The sequence below is a fragment of the Neomonachus schauinslandi genome, chromosome 5 (genome assembly GCF_002201575.2).
Source record: "Neomonachus schauinslandi chromosome 5, ASM220157v2, whole genome shotgun sequence".
In the NCBI taxonomy this organism is placed as follows: domain Eukaryota; kingdom Metazoa; phylum Chordata; class Mammalia; order Carnivora; family Phocidae; genus Neomonachus; species Neomonachus schauinslandi.
Window position 1 is genome coordinate 138,421,216 of NC_058407.1, and position 18,657 is coordinate 138,439,872.

Here is an 18,657-nt window from a genome sequence, read left to right on the forward strand (position 1 = left end):
GGAGAGGAAGTGAGTGACAGCAGGGAGGATGAGGTAGCAAAGGTCAATCCCTGTCTCTCCTCAGACAGCAGTTCAGTTTGTCTTTATAAGTCCCAGGCGCTGCCTGTTAGGAGCAGATTTGGGCCCCCGCACCCCAGCCGCTGGGGCGGTGTCTGAGGACGCGTGGCCCGAGGCTGGTCCGAGGCTCGTGGATAAGCACCTGCGCCGGCCCTCCAGCCCACAACAGCTGCAGGTGGCCACCCGCAGCCCGGCTCGGCCCTCAGACACTCGCTGCCTACGTCTCTAACTCACTGGGGACGGGCTTTGGGCCGCAGGCGTGCCGTGGAAATGCCGCCTTGCTGGCTGCTCAGTGGTAGGGTCATCTGCGCAGTAAAGGAAGTGTCCCCCGTGGAGGTGCCACCCACGGTGTTAATAGTAGTGCTATTGGTCAGGAGAGGCCCCTGTGGCCAGGGCCCGGGATGTGTGAGGGGACTTGGGGGGCTGACCCTGCTCACTCCTCACCCCCCACACAGTCCAGCCTCCGAAGCTCGCCCTGTGCCCACTGGGGCCCCAACAGTGCCCGGAGCAGCCGGCGCTCAAGCTGGAACAGCCTGGGCCGCGCACCCAGCCTCAAGCGGCGGAGCCAGTGCGGGGAGCGTGAGTCTCTGCTGTCCGGGGAGGGCAAGGGTAGCACGGACGAGGAAGCAGAGGATGGCAGGCCCGGGGCAGGGGCCTCTCCGGGGACACGCCCCACCCCGCTGCGGCGCGCCGAGTCCCTGGACCACCGCAGCACCCTGGACCTGCGGCCCCCACGGCCGGCCGCACTGCTGCCCACCAAGTTCCACGACTGCAACGGGCAGGTGCTGGCCCTGCCCAGTGAGTTCTTCTTGCGCATCGACAGCCACAAGGAGGATCCAGCCGAGTTTGACGACGACATGGAGGATGTGAGTAGAGGCCCGTCCCCATGCCTCCTTCCTGTTGTGGACTCGTTCCGCAAAGCAGAACCAGAGGCAGGGACTGGGGACATGCCCTGCGTGTCAGGGACAGGGGAGCAGGACAGGCTGAGCGGCACTTGATACAGGCCACGTGGCCTTAGCTCATCCACGGGGAGCTCTAGAGCAGATTCACCCCAGGGTGGACCCAGCCTCCCGCCCAAGGGAGCTCCCCAGATGCAGAGGAGGGTAGGGCAAGGCTCCCTCAGAGAGGCACTCACCTTGCCCAGGGCAGCTCTACAGGATGGGGGTCGGCTTGGGGGGGTGGTCTCCGTGGATTCCCCCTGTGGGTCTCTCTCAGTGCCCAGGTGGGGAGGATGAGGCTGGGACAGCTGGGACCCCAGAGGCAGCCGGATGGTGGCTGGCCTGGCCCGGAGGGGCCCTGAGGACCTGCACCCCTCTCCTCTAGAGTTGTTGCCTGCGCCTGCACAAGGTGCTGGAACCCTACAAGCCTGCGTGGTGTCGCAGCCGGGAGCCCTGGGCCCTGTACCTCTTCTCTCCACAGAACAGGTTGAGGGGTACAGCGGGTGGGGGCGGGCCTGCATGGAGCGGACTCTGCCTCCTGGGTCAGTGTCCCCGCCCCCCGCGTCTCACTCGCCCCGCCCCACCGTCCAGGTTCCGGGTCTCCTGCCAGAAGATCATCGCTCACAAGATGTTCGATCATGTGGTCCTGGTCTTCATCTTCCTCAACTGCGTCACCATCGCCCTAGAGAGGCCCGACATCGACCCGGGCAGCACCGTGAGGCGCCCTTGCGGCCCAGGGGCCTGGGGGTGGAGGCGGGGCCTCGGGGGGGGGGGGGCCGGCCCCGCCCACCGCTTTGTGCTTGCAGGAGCGCGTCTTCCTCAGCGTTTCCAACTACATTTTCACCGCGATTTTCGTGGCTGAGATGATGGTGAAGGTACCGGCAGGCCCGGGAGGAACCCCGTCCCGCCCAGCAGCCCTCGCCGTCTGTGCTCGTTCCCCCCACACACCTGGGCTCCCCCTCCTCTGCGCCTCCCAGGTGGTGGCCCTGGGCCTGGTCTCCGGCGAGCACGCCTACCTGCAGAGCAGCTGGAATGTGCTGGACGGGCTGCTGGTCCTGGTGTCCCTGGTCGACATCATCGTAGCCATGGCCTCAGCCGGTGGCGCCAAGATCCTGGGCATCCTGCGTGTGCTGCGTCTGCTGCGGACGCTGCGGCCCCTGAGGTAGGCGGGGCGGGGCTGCGGTTCTGGGAGGCCGGCGGTGGGGGGGGATGCTGGGGGGCTGGGGGCTGCGATCAGGGACAGGCCTCTGCTCTGCATCCAGGGTCATCAGCCGTGCTCCGGGCCTCAAGTTGGTGGTGGAGACTCTGATATCGTCACTCAGGCCCATCGGGAACATCGTGCTCATCTGCTGCGCCTTTTTCATCATCTTCGGCATCCTGGGGGTGCAGGTGCGCGCCCCGCTTGCCCACGAGTGGCCTGGCCGTGGCCCGGTGGTCTGTGGTCCACAGCAGCCCAGCAGCCCGGAGACGGTCGTGCAGGGTGGGTCTGGTGGGACGGGGACAGAGGACCGGGCCCGCGGGGTGACCTCCGCACCCTGGTCAGCTCTTCAAAGGGAAGTTTTACTACTGCGAAGGCGCTGACACCAGGAACATCTCCACCAAGGCTGAGTGCCAGGCCGCACGCTACCGCTGGGTGCGGCGCAAGTACAACTTCGACAACCTGGGCCAGGTGGGCGGGGCCGGGGGTGGGGGAGGGGTGGGTGGGGGAGGGGCGCGGGCGGGCCAGCATGCCCCCCTCCTCTGGGGAACCGGAACCACGGGCATCAGTGGGGGTCATCAGCAGGGGTGGTGTGGTCTCTCCATGTCTCTGGGTGGAGGCAGAGCTGCGGTGACCAGCCTTGTTCTGACCCCATAGGCGCTGATGTCCCTGTTTGTGCTGTCCTCCAAGGACGGCTGGGTGAACATCATGTACGACGGGCTGGATGCCGTGGGCATAGACCAGCAGGTACAGGGGGTGGTGGGGACCCACTGGTCTGTCTTCTGGGACGTCTCAAGGAACCTCTCTCCAGGAGGCTTGTTTGCAGCCTCAGAATTTCCAGCCGTCTCTCTCGGGGCCCCATCTCTAACCCCGGAGTGCATGCGCCACCCTTGGGAAGAGGGGCCAGGGGATGGGCACCCACGTGTCATTTGTATGCCGCAGCCCGTGCCCAACCACAACCCATGGATGCTGCTGTACTTCATTTCCTTCCTGCTCATCGTCAGCTTTTTTGTGCTCAACATGTTCGTGGGCGTCGTGGTGGAGAATTTCCACAAGTGCCGGCAGCACCAGGAGGCCGAGGAGGCCCGGCGGCGCGAGGAGAAGCGGCAGCGGCGGCTGGAGCGAAAACGCAGGAGTAAGGCGCTCTTGGGGCGGTGGTGGGGGTGGGGGGAGTCGTCCCTTCCACCTGCGCGAGCCCCGTGCCTGTGGGACCCGGGTCCGGCGGAGAGGCGGGCTCCCGGACCCGAGCCTGGCCCCGGCCTCCCTCACCCACGGGTGTGGTGGGCACCCAGGCAGCACCTATGTGTGCATGGCAGGCCTGGAGTCCCCTCCCAGATGGCCTGCACTGGGGCGTTCGGAGGAGGGGCCGGGGCAGGGGAGGGCCACACGGCAGGAGGCACAGGGGTCTCCTCCCAAACAGCACAGGACGCGAACAAGACCCCCAGTTTTCACTGCCGTGGCTGTGGGGCAGATTCACGCCTGTGAGGGTTCTCACACCGCGGGAAGAGCGAGCAAAGCCATCAGAGTTAGACAGGGTCTTAGGGAAGTCCCAGCTGGCTTGGGGGCAAGGAGGGCGTCTGACGCGAAGGGGGGGGGGGGGGGCTGCTAAGTGTCCCCACCCAGCCTGCCCCGTGTGGAGTGTTCTCGCCCCACCCCCCCGAGGCCAGCTCAGACCATCTCCTTGTCTTTCCAGGCACTTTCCCCAGCCCAGGTATCTGCCCCCACCCCCGCCCTGCATGTCTCAGCCCCCCTGCTTCTGCCACCCAGCGCATGGGGCTGTGGGCTGGCCTGGCCTCGGTTCTTCCATGGCTGCGTGGGGAGGGGTGGACCTTGCAGGCTGGTGCCAGGCCTGCTGGGGTCCCTTGCCGGGCGGGCACGGGATGGCTGGGGGTGGGCACCAGGCTTCGGTGGGAGGGGAGAGGATTTGCTGGCTCACCTGCCCCGTGTCGGTGCTGCTGCCTCCAAGCTCGGGCCTGCCCCTCTGCCTGGCTGCGCGCATGGCTGATCTGCTGCATTCTGGGACACCTGCCCAGTTGCAGTTGCTCCGCATCCTCGGCGCTGGCCTGACCTGACAGGCTGCCAGCCGCCGGCTTTACGAGCTGAGCCAAGTTCTTCAGTGATGCACGCCAGCCCAAGGGGCATGAGAGTCCCAGGGAGGGGTCGGTCCCCATCAGCCCCTGTCCTCCCAGGCCCTGGGCCAGCCGGCTGGGGCAGCCCTAGCTCTTGCCACCCTGGGCACTGCCTGTGCGGGGTTCTGTGGCCCAGGTGTGTTCCCGTGTCCAGTGGTGGCAGCTGTGCCCTCACCCAGTGCTTAGTGGACTTTTACAAGCCCTAAAGGAGTTACTGCAGACAGAATGTTTAGTGCAGGCAGAACTGTTTGGCGGTGCAGGACCTCTCCAGGTCATGGCCATCGTCGTCAGATGGACCAGAGGTCCGGCAGAGCCCAGACAACAGGCAGTGGCCGCTGGTCTCTTGGAGGACAAGGAGGGGAGACACTGTGGGCCTGGTGACCAGGGGTGGCTCATGTCCAGACTGAGATGGAGCCGGGGGCGGGCCCCCCTGCCCTGCGACCACTGGGGCTGGGGACGGGACTGGCCCTGCCTCCAGGAAGGCCCCCATCTGCTCAGTCTTCATCCTCAAAGTGTCTGCGCCCTGCCGTGAGCCCAGGAGAGTGGACCACAAGGGCCAGCTCGGGAGCCCCTGGCAGGGTGGGGACTGAGCAGGGCCCAGGTGGGGTCTCAGCTGCCTGGCCCACGCCTAGCACCTGCCCTGGGGCCAGGGCCCCAGGAGATCAGACGGCGACCTGCTCCTGAGACCCACTTCTGCCCCGCCCCCCAGCCTGTGGTCCCAGCCAGCAACAGGAGCTGGACTCCCTGGGAGCCGCTTCCTTCGTAGAAGGGGTCCCTCTTCCTGGGAGAAATTTTTTCCTCCAGGCTCAGGCGAACGCCCCGTGTCTGAGCCCAGGGCCCTCCCCCAGTAGTCCCCACGCTGCAGCCTCCCGGCAGACGAGCAGGGACATCCCAGTGCCACCAGGGCGCAGGCAGCCCCCACCCCAGCTCACGGACACCCTCTCCCTGCAGAGGCCCAGCGCCGGCCCTACTACGCCGACTACTCGCCCACCCGCCGCTCCATCCACTCGCTGTGCACCAGCCACTATCTTGATCTCTTTATCACCTTCATCATCGGGGTCAACGTCATCACCATGTCCATGGAACACTACAACCAGCCCAAGGTGGGGCTCGGCCCCTGGAGATGCCCGCCTAGCCTGCCTCCAGGACGGGCCGCGGGGACACAAGCCCTGGGGCGGGGAGGGGGTGGGCCTAGGTGGGGTTTGGCGCTCAGTGGGGTGGTCTGGATCAGAGCTGGGGTGTACTGGGACTGCAGCTTGGTCCGAGCCCTCCCTGGGGTTTACAGGGTATATGAAGCTGTGGTTTGAGCAAAGCGTCCTTTTTTTAAAACTGGTTGGAACTCCGAGGGCCCCCTACCCTGGAGCGCCCTCCCCACAGTGGTTCAGTCTGGAAACACTGGCTGTGGGAACATCTGTGAGTCCAGCTGCCTAGGAGCAAGCTGGGCAGGGGGCAGGCAGGTGTAAGGTGGTCAGCTTTTTATTTTCCCCCCATTGTGTCTGTGTCCCCATCATGTTTTGAAGAAGGGACGCCCCTCTCCCCCAGCAGAGGAAGGGAGTGGTCTCCGCTGGGTCTGGCGTGGCCCCGCCCTGGGTTGTGGGTGGGGGCCCGGTCAAGGTGGGGCTGGGGGTCTGCGCTGGGAGCAGTAGGTGTCCCCCATGTGAGGGCTCAGAACACCACAAGGGTATCTCTAGGCCGTGCCTCAGAGGCCTGGCCCAGCCCCACATGCAGAGGGGAGGTGGGGTGGGCTGACCAGGACACAGGCGCTGCGGGTCGGGAGCCTCCGTCCGCAGCCCTGACGCTCTGCTCGCAGTCGCTGGACGAGGCTCTCAAGTACTGCAACTACGTGTTCACCATTGTCTTCGTCTTTGAGGCCGTGCTGAAGCTCGTGGCTTTTGGGTTCCGGAGGTTCTTCAAGGACAGGTGTGTGGGGCGGGCACCAGGGCCTGGAGAACCCTCGGGGCGGGGCCTCCTGAGAGCCACAGCCCTCCTCCCCCTGGCCGGCCGGAGTCCTGGCGAGGGATGCACCCAGGGCACAGGATGGAGGTGCTCAGCCCACCTACCACCTGCCCCAGGTGGAACCAGCTGGACCTGGCCATCGTGCTGCTGTCCATCATGGGCATCACACTGGAGGAGATCGAGATGAACGCAGCTCTGCCCATCAACCCCACCATCATCCGCATCATGCGCGTGCTCCGCATCGCCCGCGGTAGGCGGCCCGCCTGTCCTTCCCCGCTGCCCCAAGGCTGGTAGAGGGCCCTGCTGCTGGGCTCCACAGCCCAGGCTCCGCATCCTTCCTCTGCTCACCCTGCAGCATCTGCCTGGGGACCGTGTGGGGGATGGGGAGTGTAAGGGATGGGGGTGGCCCATGGTCTCCCCCAGCAAAGAAGGGTTGGACCGGCCTAGGCCCCACGCCCCCTACTGATGCTTGGCTTCCGGCCCTAGTGCTGAAGCTGCTCAAGATGGCCACAGGCATGCGGGCTCTGCTGGACACGGTGGTTCAAGCCCTGCCCCAGGTAGGTCAGCAGCCCCGCCCCGGTCCAGCATCATTGCCCTGAGGGTGCGCATTACAGATGCCCCTAGGAGCACAAGGCGCGGGAGGGCCTCGCTGGGTCGTTCACTCACATAGTCCTCGGTCTTGTGAAAACTGTGGTAATCAGCCCGCGTGTGCAGGGAGTAACTCAGCTGCGCGGACAGAGAAGGGCCGGGCGCTTTCTGGGTCTTGGCCTCTGTGGGGAAGGCTGGAAACCAGTGCCCCCTCCCCCGTCCAGTTCTGGATGTGGTGGGCAGAGGACTTGGCCCCGATGGGCTTGTCGGAGTTCAGGGGACCACGTGTTGGCCACGGGTCCCACTCCTCTTTGGTGCCAACTCAGGCCCTGCATCCTCACTTCTTGCACTTACGGCCCCGATCCTAATCCTCTGTGGCCTCTTCAGCTGAAAGAGACCCATGGTCCCATTTATGCTGTACCCAGTCCCTCTGCCAACCCGCCCGGCCATCTGTCCATCCATCTACCCTTGTGTCCATCTGTCCGTGCATCCAGCCCTGCTAGCCGGTCGTCTGTTCCCCGTCCAGCCGCTCGCTCACGCCCACACACCTCACCCTCCCCCCTTCAGTTGTCCCGCACCGGTCCCCTCAGCACCCCCTCAGCCCAGGTCTGTGGGAGCGGCAGGCGGGGAGGAGCGGGGGGACAGGTGCTGGAGAGGCAGGGTCACGGGAGGCACATGAGGATGGGGCGCCCCGCCCAGTGCAGCAGGAGGACAGGCTGGAAGAGCCATGGGCAAGCAGGGGGCAGGGTCCCCGCTTCATCTGCACCCATGGGGTCCCCGAGGCTGGAGGCAGGCCCCGTGCAGAGTCCACCGGGGCCCCCGGGACACCCCTGGGGCTCTGAAGAGCAGAGTAGCTGCCGGCAGTGGGGTCTGCGGCCCAGGGTGCAGGGGGGGTGTGAGGAGAGCAGGGACAGAGGGGGGGGTGCGGGGGGGGGCTTTGGGTGTCGGGCGGGACAGGAGCCCCTGGGGGTCACAGCTCCAGCGCCTGGAGGGATGGGTCCAGAACAGGGCTCCAAGGCAGTGTCTGGGAGCCTGTGGGGAATGTGGGTGAGGGCAGCGAGGTGGGGCGCCAGGCGCCAAGTGCCCAGCGGGTGGGGGCTGAGGCGGCCCCTGACCTCATTCTGCTTCTTTCCTTGTGTAGGTAGGGAACCTCGGCCTACTTTTCATGCTCCTGTTTTTTATCTATGCTGCCCTGGGGGTGGAGCTGTTTGGGAGGCTCGGTGAGTGTGCACAGCCTCGCCCACGCGCATGAGGCCCTTGGGGCGCCGGCCAGGCAGACGCGGGGCGTGGGCCTCCTGCCACATCCTCCCCTGGCCCAGCTCCCATCAGCCCTTCACTGCCCAAGAGCAGCACGGATGGCAGACACACGCGGGAGCATCTGCACACGTGCACGCACGCACGCACACACAGGCTCACGCCCCAGCTGGGGGCACAGAGCCGCACCTGAGCACGAGAAGTACGCACCGGCCATATGCACCCACAAACCCATGCACGAGTCTCCCTGAGCTTCATGTGCTCCTCTGCCTCCTAATTGTCCTAATTGTCACTAAGGGTGTCCCTCATCCCTCAGGCCTAAGGCTCTGGGCAGGGAGCCGGTGGGGCTTCTGTGACCACCCAGTCCCTGCGGGATCTCCTGAGCACCTGGTCTAACTGAGCAGCCTCCAGGGCGGGCCTGCCCATGAGGTGGCTGACGAGGCTCTCCCAGCTCAGGTCTGCCCAGAGCTCAGCAGCTGGTGCCCCAGACCCCAGGCCCGACGAATCCTGGCCTGGCCCGTCATTCACCGTGCCTCCTACTCCAAGGCAGCCCTCTCCTGCTGCTGAGGTCTGAGGGCGTGCTGACCCCACAGGCAGGCCTGGGGAGCATGGGTGCTATCTGCTGGGGCTGAGCCAGAACCGGCTGCCGCGGCGGGCTTGGCCTGTGTACCCACAGAGACCGTGTCCATCTGGAAAGCCCCAGGTCTGAGGCCAGGGCTCCAGGCCAGGCCCAGAGGCAGCTTCTGTGGCTGCGAGAGGAGCAGTCCTGTCCCCACCCCACGCCCACTTCGAAAGGACACGGTCTTCACAGAGGCCAGGGCCCTTTACCCCAGGAGAGCAGGATCTTCTCCCCGGGGTAGGGCAGGGCCCACAGTGGGTCAGCGTGGTCCCCGGGGCCCGGGGTGTGCACTGCCCCTGCCGCGCCCGCGGGCTGACTGGGCGAGGGTCTCCCCGGCAGAGTGCAGTGAGGACAACCCCTGTGAGGGCCTGAGCCGGCACGCCACCTTCTCCAACTTCGGCATGGCCTTTCTCACGCTGTTCCGCGTGTCCACGGGGGACAACTGGAATGGGATCATGAAGGTACCAGCCCGAGCCCGGCGGCGGCCTCCCCACCAGCGGGCACCCCACACGGGTGGGCGGGGAGGCGGGGCGCCCAGCGCCGCCCTTCAGCCGCCCGCCCCGCCCTCAGGACACGCTGCGGGAGTGTGCCCGCGAGGACAAGCACTGTCTCAGCTACCTGCCCGCTATCTCCCCCATCTACTTCGTCACCTTCGTGCTGGTGGCCCAGTTCGTGCTGGTAAACGTGGTGGTGGCCGTGCTCATGAAGCACCTGGAGGAGAGCAATAAGGAGGCCCGCGAGGACGCCGAGCTGGACGCCGAGCTGGAGCTGGAGGTGGCGCAGGGGCCACCCGCCTGCCCCCGGCCCATGGCCCAGCACAGCCCAGACGCCCCCGGCCTGCTGGTGGTGCGCAAGGTGTCGGTGTCCAGGATGCTGTCCCTGCCCAATGACAGTTACATGTTCCGGCCCGTGGCGCCTGCCTCGGCCCCACACCCCCGCCCGCTGCGGGAAGCGGACGTGGAGATGTGCTCGGGCGCGGCCGCCGCAGGTACAGCCCCTCCAGGTGGCCCGGGGACTGGGGCAGGCCTCAGGTAGGGTAGTGGCCGCTGAGGGCACCTGCTTTCCTGCCCCAGGCCCAGTGACCTCCGCACACTCCCCGCCCGTGGAGCCCTGCACCTCTCTCCAGGTCCCCTCGGCGGCCACGCTCTCCCCGGCCAGGGACAGCGACACCCTCCGTGCCCTGTCCCCTCAGGGTGCAGCCCGCTCCCCCAGCCTCAGCCGGCTGCTTTGCAGACAGGTAGGAGAAGCTGCCCCAGTCCTGCAGCCCAGGCCTGGGGGTTCTTCTGTTGTTCCCCCCGACCATGTGAAGGGTGAGGGACAGGGACACCAGAGAAGAGAGTAGGAGCATGTCCCTGGAGCCTGAGACAAAGTGCAGGGCCTTGGGGACCACACCTTCTCAGGCGGCAGCCTCAGTGCCTTGCAGCACCCTGAGCCTTGCCTGCACCCACAGACCTCCCTCCAGCCCCACAGCTTCGGACCCTCTCCCTCCCCCCGACCCCTGTCCTTGGGGTGGTGGTGGGCAGGGTGAGGCTCTGCCCACAGGAGTTCAGGCCCCCAGCCCTCTGTCCTCACCGTCCCACGGCACGACCAGCGCTGGTGGTGAGCACCTGGCAGGCTGGTCCTGAGCGGTGTATTCGGCACGGGCGGGGCTGGGGCACAGAGCGTCCCCCCCCAGTGGCTCCCAGCCACATCTCAACCTGATCCCTAGGCTCGGGGGTCATAAGTCCAGTCTGGGGCTTCTCTGGGGAGCGCCATTCCTGCATCCCTGGCTGCCAACTGGGTTCTGCCTGGCCTCGTTCCTCATCGGATCCTGGGTCCTTCCTTGCAGGAGGCCATGCGCACCGACTCGCAGGAAGGGCATGTTAATGGCCCCAGGGACAGCGGCCCGGGCTGGGGGGAGCCTGGCAGGAAGACCCCTGTGAGGCAAGCGTCCCTGGGGGCCTCCATACGGTCCCCACCCCGGTCCCCGCGGCCCAGCAGTGTCCGCACCCGCAAGCACGCTTTCGGGCAGCGCTGTGTCTCTGGCAGGCCACTGGCCCCAGGAGGGGAGGAGGCTGAGACCCCGGATCCTGCCGACGAGGAGGTCAGCCATATCACCAGCTCGGCCCTGAGCCCCGCAGCCTCACCCACTGCCCGAGGAGGGGGAGGCAGTGACCCGGACCTGCGGAGGTTCTACAGCGTGGACACCCAGGGCTTCCTGGACAAGCCCGGCCAGGCAGATGAGCAGAGGCGGTCCTCCGGGGAGCAAGGGGGCGGGGATGGCCACCTGGAGGGCAGGGAGGCAAAGGCTCGGGCCCCGGAGGCCGAGCCAGCCTTGGGGGCACGCAGGAAGAAGAAGATGAGCCCGCCCTGCATCTCCGTAGACCCCCCAGTGGAGGACGAGGGCACAGCTCGGGCCCCAGTGGCCGAGGGCAGCAGCACCACTCTGCGGCGGCGGACCCCGTCCTGTGAGGCCATGCCACACAGGGACTCCCTGGAGCCCGTGGAGGGGGCAGGGGTGGACCCTGCCGCCAGGGGGGAGCGTCGGGCCCAGGCCCCCTGCCGTGCAGAACACCTGACCGTCCCCAACTTTGCCTTTGAGCCGCTGGACGCGGGGGGCCCTGGCGGAGACCTGTTTTCAGACGGTGGCCATAGTATGGCCCCAGAATCCAGGGCTTCCGTCTCAGGGGCCACGGTGCCTCCTGAACCCCACAAAACAGAGCCTCCCTTGCCCTCCAGTGACCCCCCAGAGAAGGGGCGGGGGCTGCACCTCAAAGTCCTCCAGAGCCCCCCAAAGAAAGCAGGGTCTCCCCCAGCCACCCCCACCCTGGGTAACAGTGTAAACAGGCCCGTGTAGCTCAGGGCATGGTGCCACACAGGTTTTAGCAGTGGGGTTGGGGTGCACCCAGCAGGGTGGCAGCCCCGGGCAGGGCTGTGCGTGGACCCCAGCGCGGGCCCTGCTGCGGTGGAGAGGCCCGTAAGGCTGTCCGCCCAGGGAGGGAGGCGGACACTGGGTCTGGGCAAAGCAGAACAGGGAGGAGCCCCTCAGCCTATGAGCCTCCATCTGGTGGATTCAGGTTTGGGTTTTTCCGAGTTTCGTCACCATGGTCTGAGGCCGTGCCAGCGCCTGGTCAGGGGTCCCCTGACAGCCGCTGTGTCCCCGCAACAGGGATCAGGAAACGACCAGAAGGAGGCAGTCCGAGGCTACCCAGCAGAGCCCTATTCTCACGCCCACTTACTTTTCTAGGGAACACGTGCTTGGGGCCACCTGTGCCCTCCTGGGTGGCAGCTTGGTCCCCGAGGCCGCCACACCTATGCTCACTGTCCCTCAGTCTGAGGTCTCACCTGTCCGTCCCCACTCCTTGTCACTGTCTCCCCAGCTCCCTTCTGGGCCCACGCCCCACCATTCTGCCCTCGGGTATTCCAGACGCGCCCACGTCGCAGGGGCGTGGGGTCCGTGCAATAAAGTCCCCCGCCGCTGCCGGCGGCCCCGCCTGCGCCCGGGCAGAGCGGTGCCCGCCAATGCCCCTGCGTTTCGTGGACCTTTCTTATAAATTCAGGTTAAACATTGCAATAATCTGATACAGGAAATTTGGCTTCTTAAGGGAAGGGGCAGCAGGGGTGGGGGCCAAGCAAAGCGGAATAAATACTAACTTATTTAAGAAATGCGTTGGATTACCACCGGCAGGATCCGTATCCCCGCAAGGGAGCGTGGCCAGCCTGTTGCCTTGCCAAGAGCAGGGCTCGGTGATGCGGGCCTGCAGCCAGCTCCGGCACTAGCCCTGGGGTCCCTGCAGAGGCTCGACCTGTCCCCTCTGGTGGCCGAGGGAGGAGCCAAGTTCACAGCCCTGACCTTTGACCGGCTGGGCACCCTGCTGCCCTCTCAGGGCCCAGGGCTCTTGCGAGGCATGAGAGCGGGTACAGATGGGCCCGGACAGGGTAGAACTTGGGATCCCTTGAGAGTCCCACCGGCGATGGCTGTGACCATGCTGGCTGGTGGCCAAGCCCAGTGCAGACCAGCTCCAGGGTGGGGTCCAGGCCCTTCCCTTCCAGCCACGTAGCAAAGCAGGAGCCCGCCGTGGCCTACCATAGCCTCCTCAGGGGTGGTCTGAGTTGTGGGAAGCCCCACCTGGCTGAGGCCAGAGCCCCTCTGCTCTGACCCCAGTGGGCAGGGCAAACACCAAGGCCTACAGGGTCTCTCTCTCGTCTCAGCCCCCAGGTTCACCCCAATCTCTCTCGGCCCACAGCTTCCCTGGGGCCGGGGTGTCCAGTTGAGGGGCTTCAGCTCCATGATTGATTGGAAAAGTGACCCTAGCTGGAGGTCCACAGAACTTGCAGATGCCCCCTGCCCTCCCCCCAGCCGCTCACTGGGTCCCCCACCAGGCACAGCCAGCTGAGCAGGAGACCAGTGTCCCAGGTCCATGATGTCTGTATCCTGCAGGGTTGGGGGGCTGCCCTGAGCCCTGCATGTGCTTGGTCTGAGGTGGGTCAGGGAGGGCCGTATACCTGCTGCGCAGGGCAGGAGGGCGCAGGATGGAGGGGGCTGCTGAGGGGCAGGCCCCACTTGCTTCTGCACACCCCGAAGACGGGCCTTACCTCCCTTTGTCCCCCCCGCATGCATCCTGTCACCTGGCGATAAGTGGCCGGCTCAGGGACACACAGACCACAGCAGGACCAGGTCAGATCCAAGGTGCCCTGTGGACAAACCCGCCTTTTCTCCTCACCCGGGCAGGGGTGGGGATCAGTGCTCCCCACTTCCAGGAAGCCATCCCCAGACTCCCCGTCCCCACACCCAGCCTGTGTTCCTATGGTCTCCACCACAGATCAGATGGGCACAGCGCCCAGCTGTCCGGCTCAGATCAGGCCCTTCTTAACCGTCCTCTGTGTGGCCGGGGCCTCATGACCGAGCCAATTAGGGGCCCTGGGAGGGGCTGGACTTTCCTGCACCCACCCCCAGTTCCCTGCCCAGCTCCAGGTCACAGGCCAGGTGGGAAGGTCCCTCTGAGACCCTCCAGGTCAGCGATCCCCTCTTAGAGGTGGGGAAACTGAGGGACGGGGTGGTTGTGTGACGATCTTCCAGGATGTGGCTTCTCGGATGTCCCCCTCCTACCAGGAGCTGAGGCTCAAAAGGCGTGTTGAGTGTTTGTCCTGATGAAGGACAACAGTGGCGTGGCCTCCGTATGCAGGGTCTGTGCTGAGCCTACGATGGCCCCACACCTGGAGGGTGGGCCTCGGGGAAGGGGGACCTGCCCCTGTCAGCCTGGTTGGGGTGGCAGCAGTGTTGGGCCCAAGCCACCCCTCTTGGAGCCCAGGGGCCCTGATGTCACGCAGTGTTGGGGAGCAGGGCAGGTCTGGAGGAGCCCAGCCCCTGACTCCTGAACCCCTAATGTCATCCCGGGGTCAGGGCCCTCACCTGTCCTGGCTCAGTTCGCCTCCCCTAGTGGGGACCCTTCTCCCCAACTGTACCCCCTCACTCGGCTCCCAAGGGGTGTCCTGTGCCGAGGTGCCCTCCTCCCCTGGCCCTGGAGATACCCTCCCAGTCCAGCAGGGTCTCCTGTTGCCCAGTGAAGGTAGTGGGAGGGTCGACCCCCCAGGTCTGCTCGGTCTCAGCCTGCCCCCGCGGAGGGCGGCCTGGCTTACCTGATACAAGGTCTCTCGCCTTCCCCTGCTTGAGTGGGTCTGAGTTCCTCAGCTCCCTGGGCCAGATAGGGGAAGCGGGGGGGGGGTCTGAGGCCCCCTCCCCACTCCCCAGGTTGGGACCCTCACCCACATCTCAAGGAATCCAGGGGCTTCCAGATCTTGTCCCTTGGTCTCTCCCCTGCACGACATGCTCTTAAAGTCTTAAGTGTAGGGGCGCCTGGGGGTGCAGGTGGTTGAGCCCCCGACCCTTGGTTTCGGCTCAAGTTGTGATCTCAGGGTGGTGAGATTGAGCTCCAGGACAACTCCGCACTCAGCGGGGAGTCTGCTGGAGCTCCTCCCTCTTCCTCTGTCCTTCCCCCACTCATTCTCTCTCTCTCTCTCTCTCAAATAAATAAGTCTTTTAAAAAAAAAGGCTTGAGTGTACGTATATGAGGCTGGCATCGAGGGAGTGTGACCCCAACGCGGTGAGGTGGCAGGGAGGGGGGAGAAGGAGGGAGGTTTCCAGGTTCTTACCTTTCATGGTCTTAGGATGGGCATGTATAACAGCTGTCATTAAAGAAATCAAAGCTAAAAAGGGAAAACGAAGAGGTTGAGCACATCGTCTGTCATGGTGGTTACATCAGAGTGAGGGCTCTGTGGGTGTCAGACCACGCAGACCAGGCCCCACTGCCTTCCCGTGTCCTGGGATGGCTCCCGGTGCCCCTCTGTCCCCCGGCACCCCCATCCCCCGCACCTCTGTGTCCCACACCCTGAGCAGGCTGCAGGAACAGAAGTGAGGGCTGGAGAAGGAAGCTGCTGGATCATTTCAGAATCTCCCCTGCTAAGGACAGGGGTCATTTCTAGAGACTCCGTAGATTAAATGTGTATTTTTGCATCTGACAAGTGGGAGGAGAGAGGCGAATGTTGATCTAGAAAGTTCTGGCCTGAAGAGCCCAGAAAACTCCCGAAAAGTTGGTGTTGATTTAGTTCTCTGTACGTTCATGTGCGTAACTGTGTCTAAACAGAAAAGCTGAGGGCCAGGAGAACACGGACTTCCAAAGACAAAGGTTAGCACCCTACTTTATAGGAGGACCTGAAAATGAACGAAGAGCCTGCAACTCAGAATTACTCAGTTGGCGAAGGACAGTTTGCACAAGCGGCTGTCAATTCCCGGTGGGCCTGGAGGGCAGCACTCCGCCCAGGGCGGGCTGGCCAGTGGCAGTCCCCATCGGGCAGACCTGGCTTCCGGGAAACAGGCCGTGTGGCTGCCAGGAGCCTGAGGAGCTGCCGCCACATAGTCCTGCGTGCTAAGAAGCAATCCTGAGTGGGAGGCGGCTCAACATAGGAAACACGCCTGCGTGTCCCCCTAGAACATCCATAGATGGGGCGACTGTGTGCTGGGGGAGGGGGAGGGGCTCGGATGTCCCTGTGCTGCACGTGGACAGCCTTCCCCTCCCCCGCCGAGGGCAAGGGCTCCACCTGTTGAAGGGACTCCCGTCACCCGAACTCATGAAAATACAAACTATACACTGGATGAGACGCCACCACCCAGTCCAGCGTGGAGGTCTGCAGGGTGGGGTGGAACGGGCGCTCTCCCCTCCACTGTGGGGGGCGGGGGGCGGGGCGTGTGAAAGCCCGTGGCCTCATCTAGAGAGTGGAGGACGCGCAGGCCCCAGACCGCAGCAGCCACCAACCTGCACATGCCGCAGACACTGGGGGGTGGGCACAGGAATGACCACAGCCACCTGGTCCTAAGACCCCGAACACAGCCCGAGCGGGCACGGCAGGAGTGGGTGCGGCTGTGACACGTGACCATGTGCGGGGAAAGCGAGGCTCCAGGGGGCATCACACTCGATGACACTCAGCCAAAGGTGAGCATGAGCCCCAACGCCCCACCTTCCCCGTGGATGCACGGTGTCAGCGGGGGGATAACGGTGCGCGAGAGGAGGGGGGATGGGGTGTTGGGGCGGTGCCCACTCTCAACCCCATTGCAGTGCCTGGGTGTCCCTAGAAACATCTTTTCAATGGTCCACATTGCTCTCCCCATCCCAAATGCATGATGTCACTCCCCAGGAGAAGGAAACCATGAGCTGAGAATGGGCTCTTGTCTGAGGGTCTGGGCAGGGGGCATCTCACAGCAACCCCCACACCCCGTGCTCAGGCCCCACCGTGACGGCAGCTACACCAGGCTGTACCCTGGACCCCTTCCCTGTCCCTCGGTGACCCGCACAACCAGAGCCGCAGTGACAACCACGTCTGCTTCCATGCGCTTTAATGAGGATTTGCGCCCACCGGGGCTCCCCGGACAGGGCACGAGGAAGGTGGGCAGAAAGACACCGCCTGCCAGTGTTGTGGGACAGTAGTGGGCTTTCTTCTCCGCCAGTCCAGGTGGCAGCTCCAGGGCCTGGGCTCAGGGCTCTTCGGGAACATACTGGCGGATCCAGTCCAGGTAGTAGGTGACCCGGGTGTAGATGCCGGGCCTGTTGGGCTGAGCACAGCCGTCGCCCCAGCTGACCACGCCTGCCTGCAGCCAGGTGCCCCTCACCTTGCAGACCAGGGGCCCTCCGGAGTCGCCCTGGAGAGGGGACAGGTCAGTGGGGGCTCAGGAGGCGGGGCAGGCGGGGGTTGAGGGGGTAGGTGCAGGCCCACCTGGCAGGAGTCCTTCTTCCTGTTCCCAGCGCACAGCATGTCCTCATGGATGATCTGTATCTCGTCCCCCGTGTTGAGGCCAAAATGGTACTGCATGTCACAAATGCTGTTTTCCACAATGGGCACCTTCACCTGCTTCAGGGGGAACGGCGGTGGGAGGGGCGCTGGGGAGAGAGGCGAGCACGCGACGTCAGGAGGGAAAGCCACTCGTGCCCTGAGCGGGCCGCTGGGGACCCTGACCCCCCCGGGGGGGGGGGTCCCAGAGGCTGGGTCAGGGATATGACCCACCCCTGCTCACCCCAGCCCTCCTGCTGGCCCTGATGCTCACTTCCACTGTTCACATCCCCCCAGCCTGTCACCCAGCATGGCGTTCCCGTGGGGAAGGTCTCCGATGCAGAGGGCAGGGTGACCGGCTGGACGTGGGGGGAGATGTTGACAGGGTCCTCAAGCTCCAGCAGGGCAATATCTGCCCCGTTCTGGATTATGTAGTAGTCGGGGTGCATGATGATCCGGTTGACGGGCAGCAACCTGTCCTGGTAGTAGAGGTGCTGCTCCCTCAGCTGCACCCTGATTTCTGAAGGATACATGATGGCCCTGGGGAGAGCAGGCGGCCACTCAGGGGGCCTGAGCAGGCTGCTGGCCCCCCGGGCATGTGGGTGGAGCCCCAGCCCCACCCGGCCCCACCCGGCCCCACCAGGCCCCGGGGCCACTCACTGTCCCATGCAGTGCGCTGCGGTCAGCACCCACTGTGGGTGGATGAGGGAGCCCCCACAGACGTGCTTCCAGTACCCGTGGTGGACTCTCAGGCTCACCTGCCAGGGCCACCTGTTCCCAGGGGCTTCCTGGCCCCCTACGATGCCCATTCGCTCCAGCGCCTGGCCTGAAGCTGGGGTCAGAAGCGCCTTTAGCACAGGGCACAGCCTGGCCCCGGGCTCAGCTGTTCCCTGTGCCCCCACGACCCCGGGCTTCTCGGCACCCGTCCACCCAATCATCACGGGGCATGTAGGGTGAGGGGGCAGGGATGGGGCTGGACCACGGTCAGGACTCACCAGGGGACGCGTGGACCAGGCTCCCCAGGAGGGGCAGCACCAGCACCGGCAGACTCAGCATCTGAAAGGAGCAACGTGGGGGGGCAGCAGGGCCAGGCTGGGGGTCTGCAGGGTACGGCGTGCAGATGGAGTGGGGCCCCCCGGGACCAGGGGGTCAGTCAAGGCCTGGGGGTCTGGGTTTCGATGCTCTGGATCTGGGGCTCCTCTGCTCTGCTCCACAGCAACACCCAGATGTTGGGTTCTCGGGGTGGGGGGCTTATCTTGGCCGACCACTGCTGCTATGAACCCAGCCCACTCTCCCCTGCCCATTTATCCTTCCTGGCCAGGAGGCGGTCAGAGGAGGGGCCTTGCATCCTCCAATCCAGAGTGAAGGAAGTGGATGATTCAGATGAAGGTCGTCATACGACATGTGTCCCCACCACCCAGACACCCATCTGGGTCCACAGGCCCCAAGGATGGGCATACAGCCAAGTAGAGGACAAGTCAGCCCCCCCTCCGAGGGGGGCATGGCTTCCTAGGCTCTGGATGGCTAAGATGCCTACCAGTCTGCATGCAGTGGCTGCCGGCTCCCCTCTGTGGATCGGGGCTCCCACGTCTTGCCTGGACTGGGAACGGGGTGTTT

At 65.3% G+C, this 18,657-nt stretch overlaps 2 protein-coding genes across 3 annotated transcripts in view; one reads left to right on the forward strand and one right to left on the reverse strand.

Moving 5' to 3' along the window:
- Positions 1-12,333, forward strand: part of CACNA1H (calcium voltage-gated channel subunit alpha1 H) — a 59,699-nt gene extending 47,366 nt beyond the window's left edge. Inside the window, exons 16-34 of one of the 2 annotated variants that reach the window (XM_044915568.1) lie at positions 513-923; positions 1,381-1,481; positions 1,587-1,710; positions 1,802-1,870; positions 1,973-2,157; positions 2,258-2,384; positions 2,539-2,664; positions 2,851-2,940; positions 3,136-3,328; positions 3,887-3,904; positions 5,274-5,425; positions 6,133-6,242; positions 6,395-6,528; positions 6,765-6,835; positions 8,008-8,086; positions 9,079-9,200; positions 9,310-9,727; positions 9,813-9,976; positions 10,568-12,333. In XM_044915568.1, coding sequence (XP_044771503.1) covers positions 513-923; positions 1,381-1,481; positions 1,587-1,710; positions 1,802-1,870; positions 1,973-2,157; positions 2,258-2,384; positions 2,539-2,664; positions 2,851-2,940; positions 3,136-3,328; positions 3,887-3,904; positions 5,274-5,425; positions 6,133-6,242; positions 6,395-6,528; positions 6,765-6,835; positions 8,008-8,086; positions 9,079-9,200; positions 9,310-9,727; positions 9,813-9,976; positions 10,568-11,575 — 3,702 coding nt within the window. In that variant the 3' untranslated portion in view covers positions 11,576-12,333. The remainder of the gene's footprint in view (positions 1-512; positions 924-1,380; positions 1,482-1,586; positions 1,711-1,801; positions 1,871-1,972; positions 2,158-2,257; positions 2,385-2,538; positions 2,665-2,850; positions 2,941-3,135; positions 3,329-3,886; positions 3,905-5,273; positions 5,426-6,132; positions 6,243-6,394; positions 6,529-6,764; positions 6,836-8,007; positions 8,087-9,078; positions 9,201-9,309; positions 9,728-9,812; positions 9,977-10,567) is intronic. The other variant, XM_044915569.1, reaches the window with a different exon arrangement.
- Positions 12,334-16,602: 4,269 nt separating this feature from the next.
- Positions 16,603-18,096, reverse strand: LOC110588010 (tryptase-like). Its single transcript, XM_021698277.1, has 5 exons — positions 18,036-18,096; positions 17,701-17,872; positions 17,315-17,580; positions 16,987-17,150; positions 16,603-16,912 (listed from the first exon to the last, which is right to left on the reverse strand). The coding sequence occupies exons 1-5, from the start codon at positions 18,094-18,096 to the stop codon at positions 16,748-16,750; spliced, it is 828 nt and encodes a 275-aa protein (XP_021553952.1). The 3' UTR covers positions 16,603-16,747.
- Between the last annotated feature and the right edge of the window lie 561 nt (positions 18,097-18,657).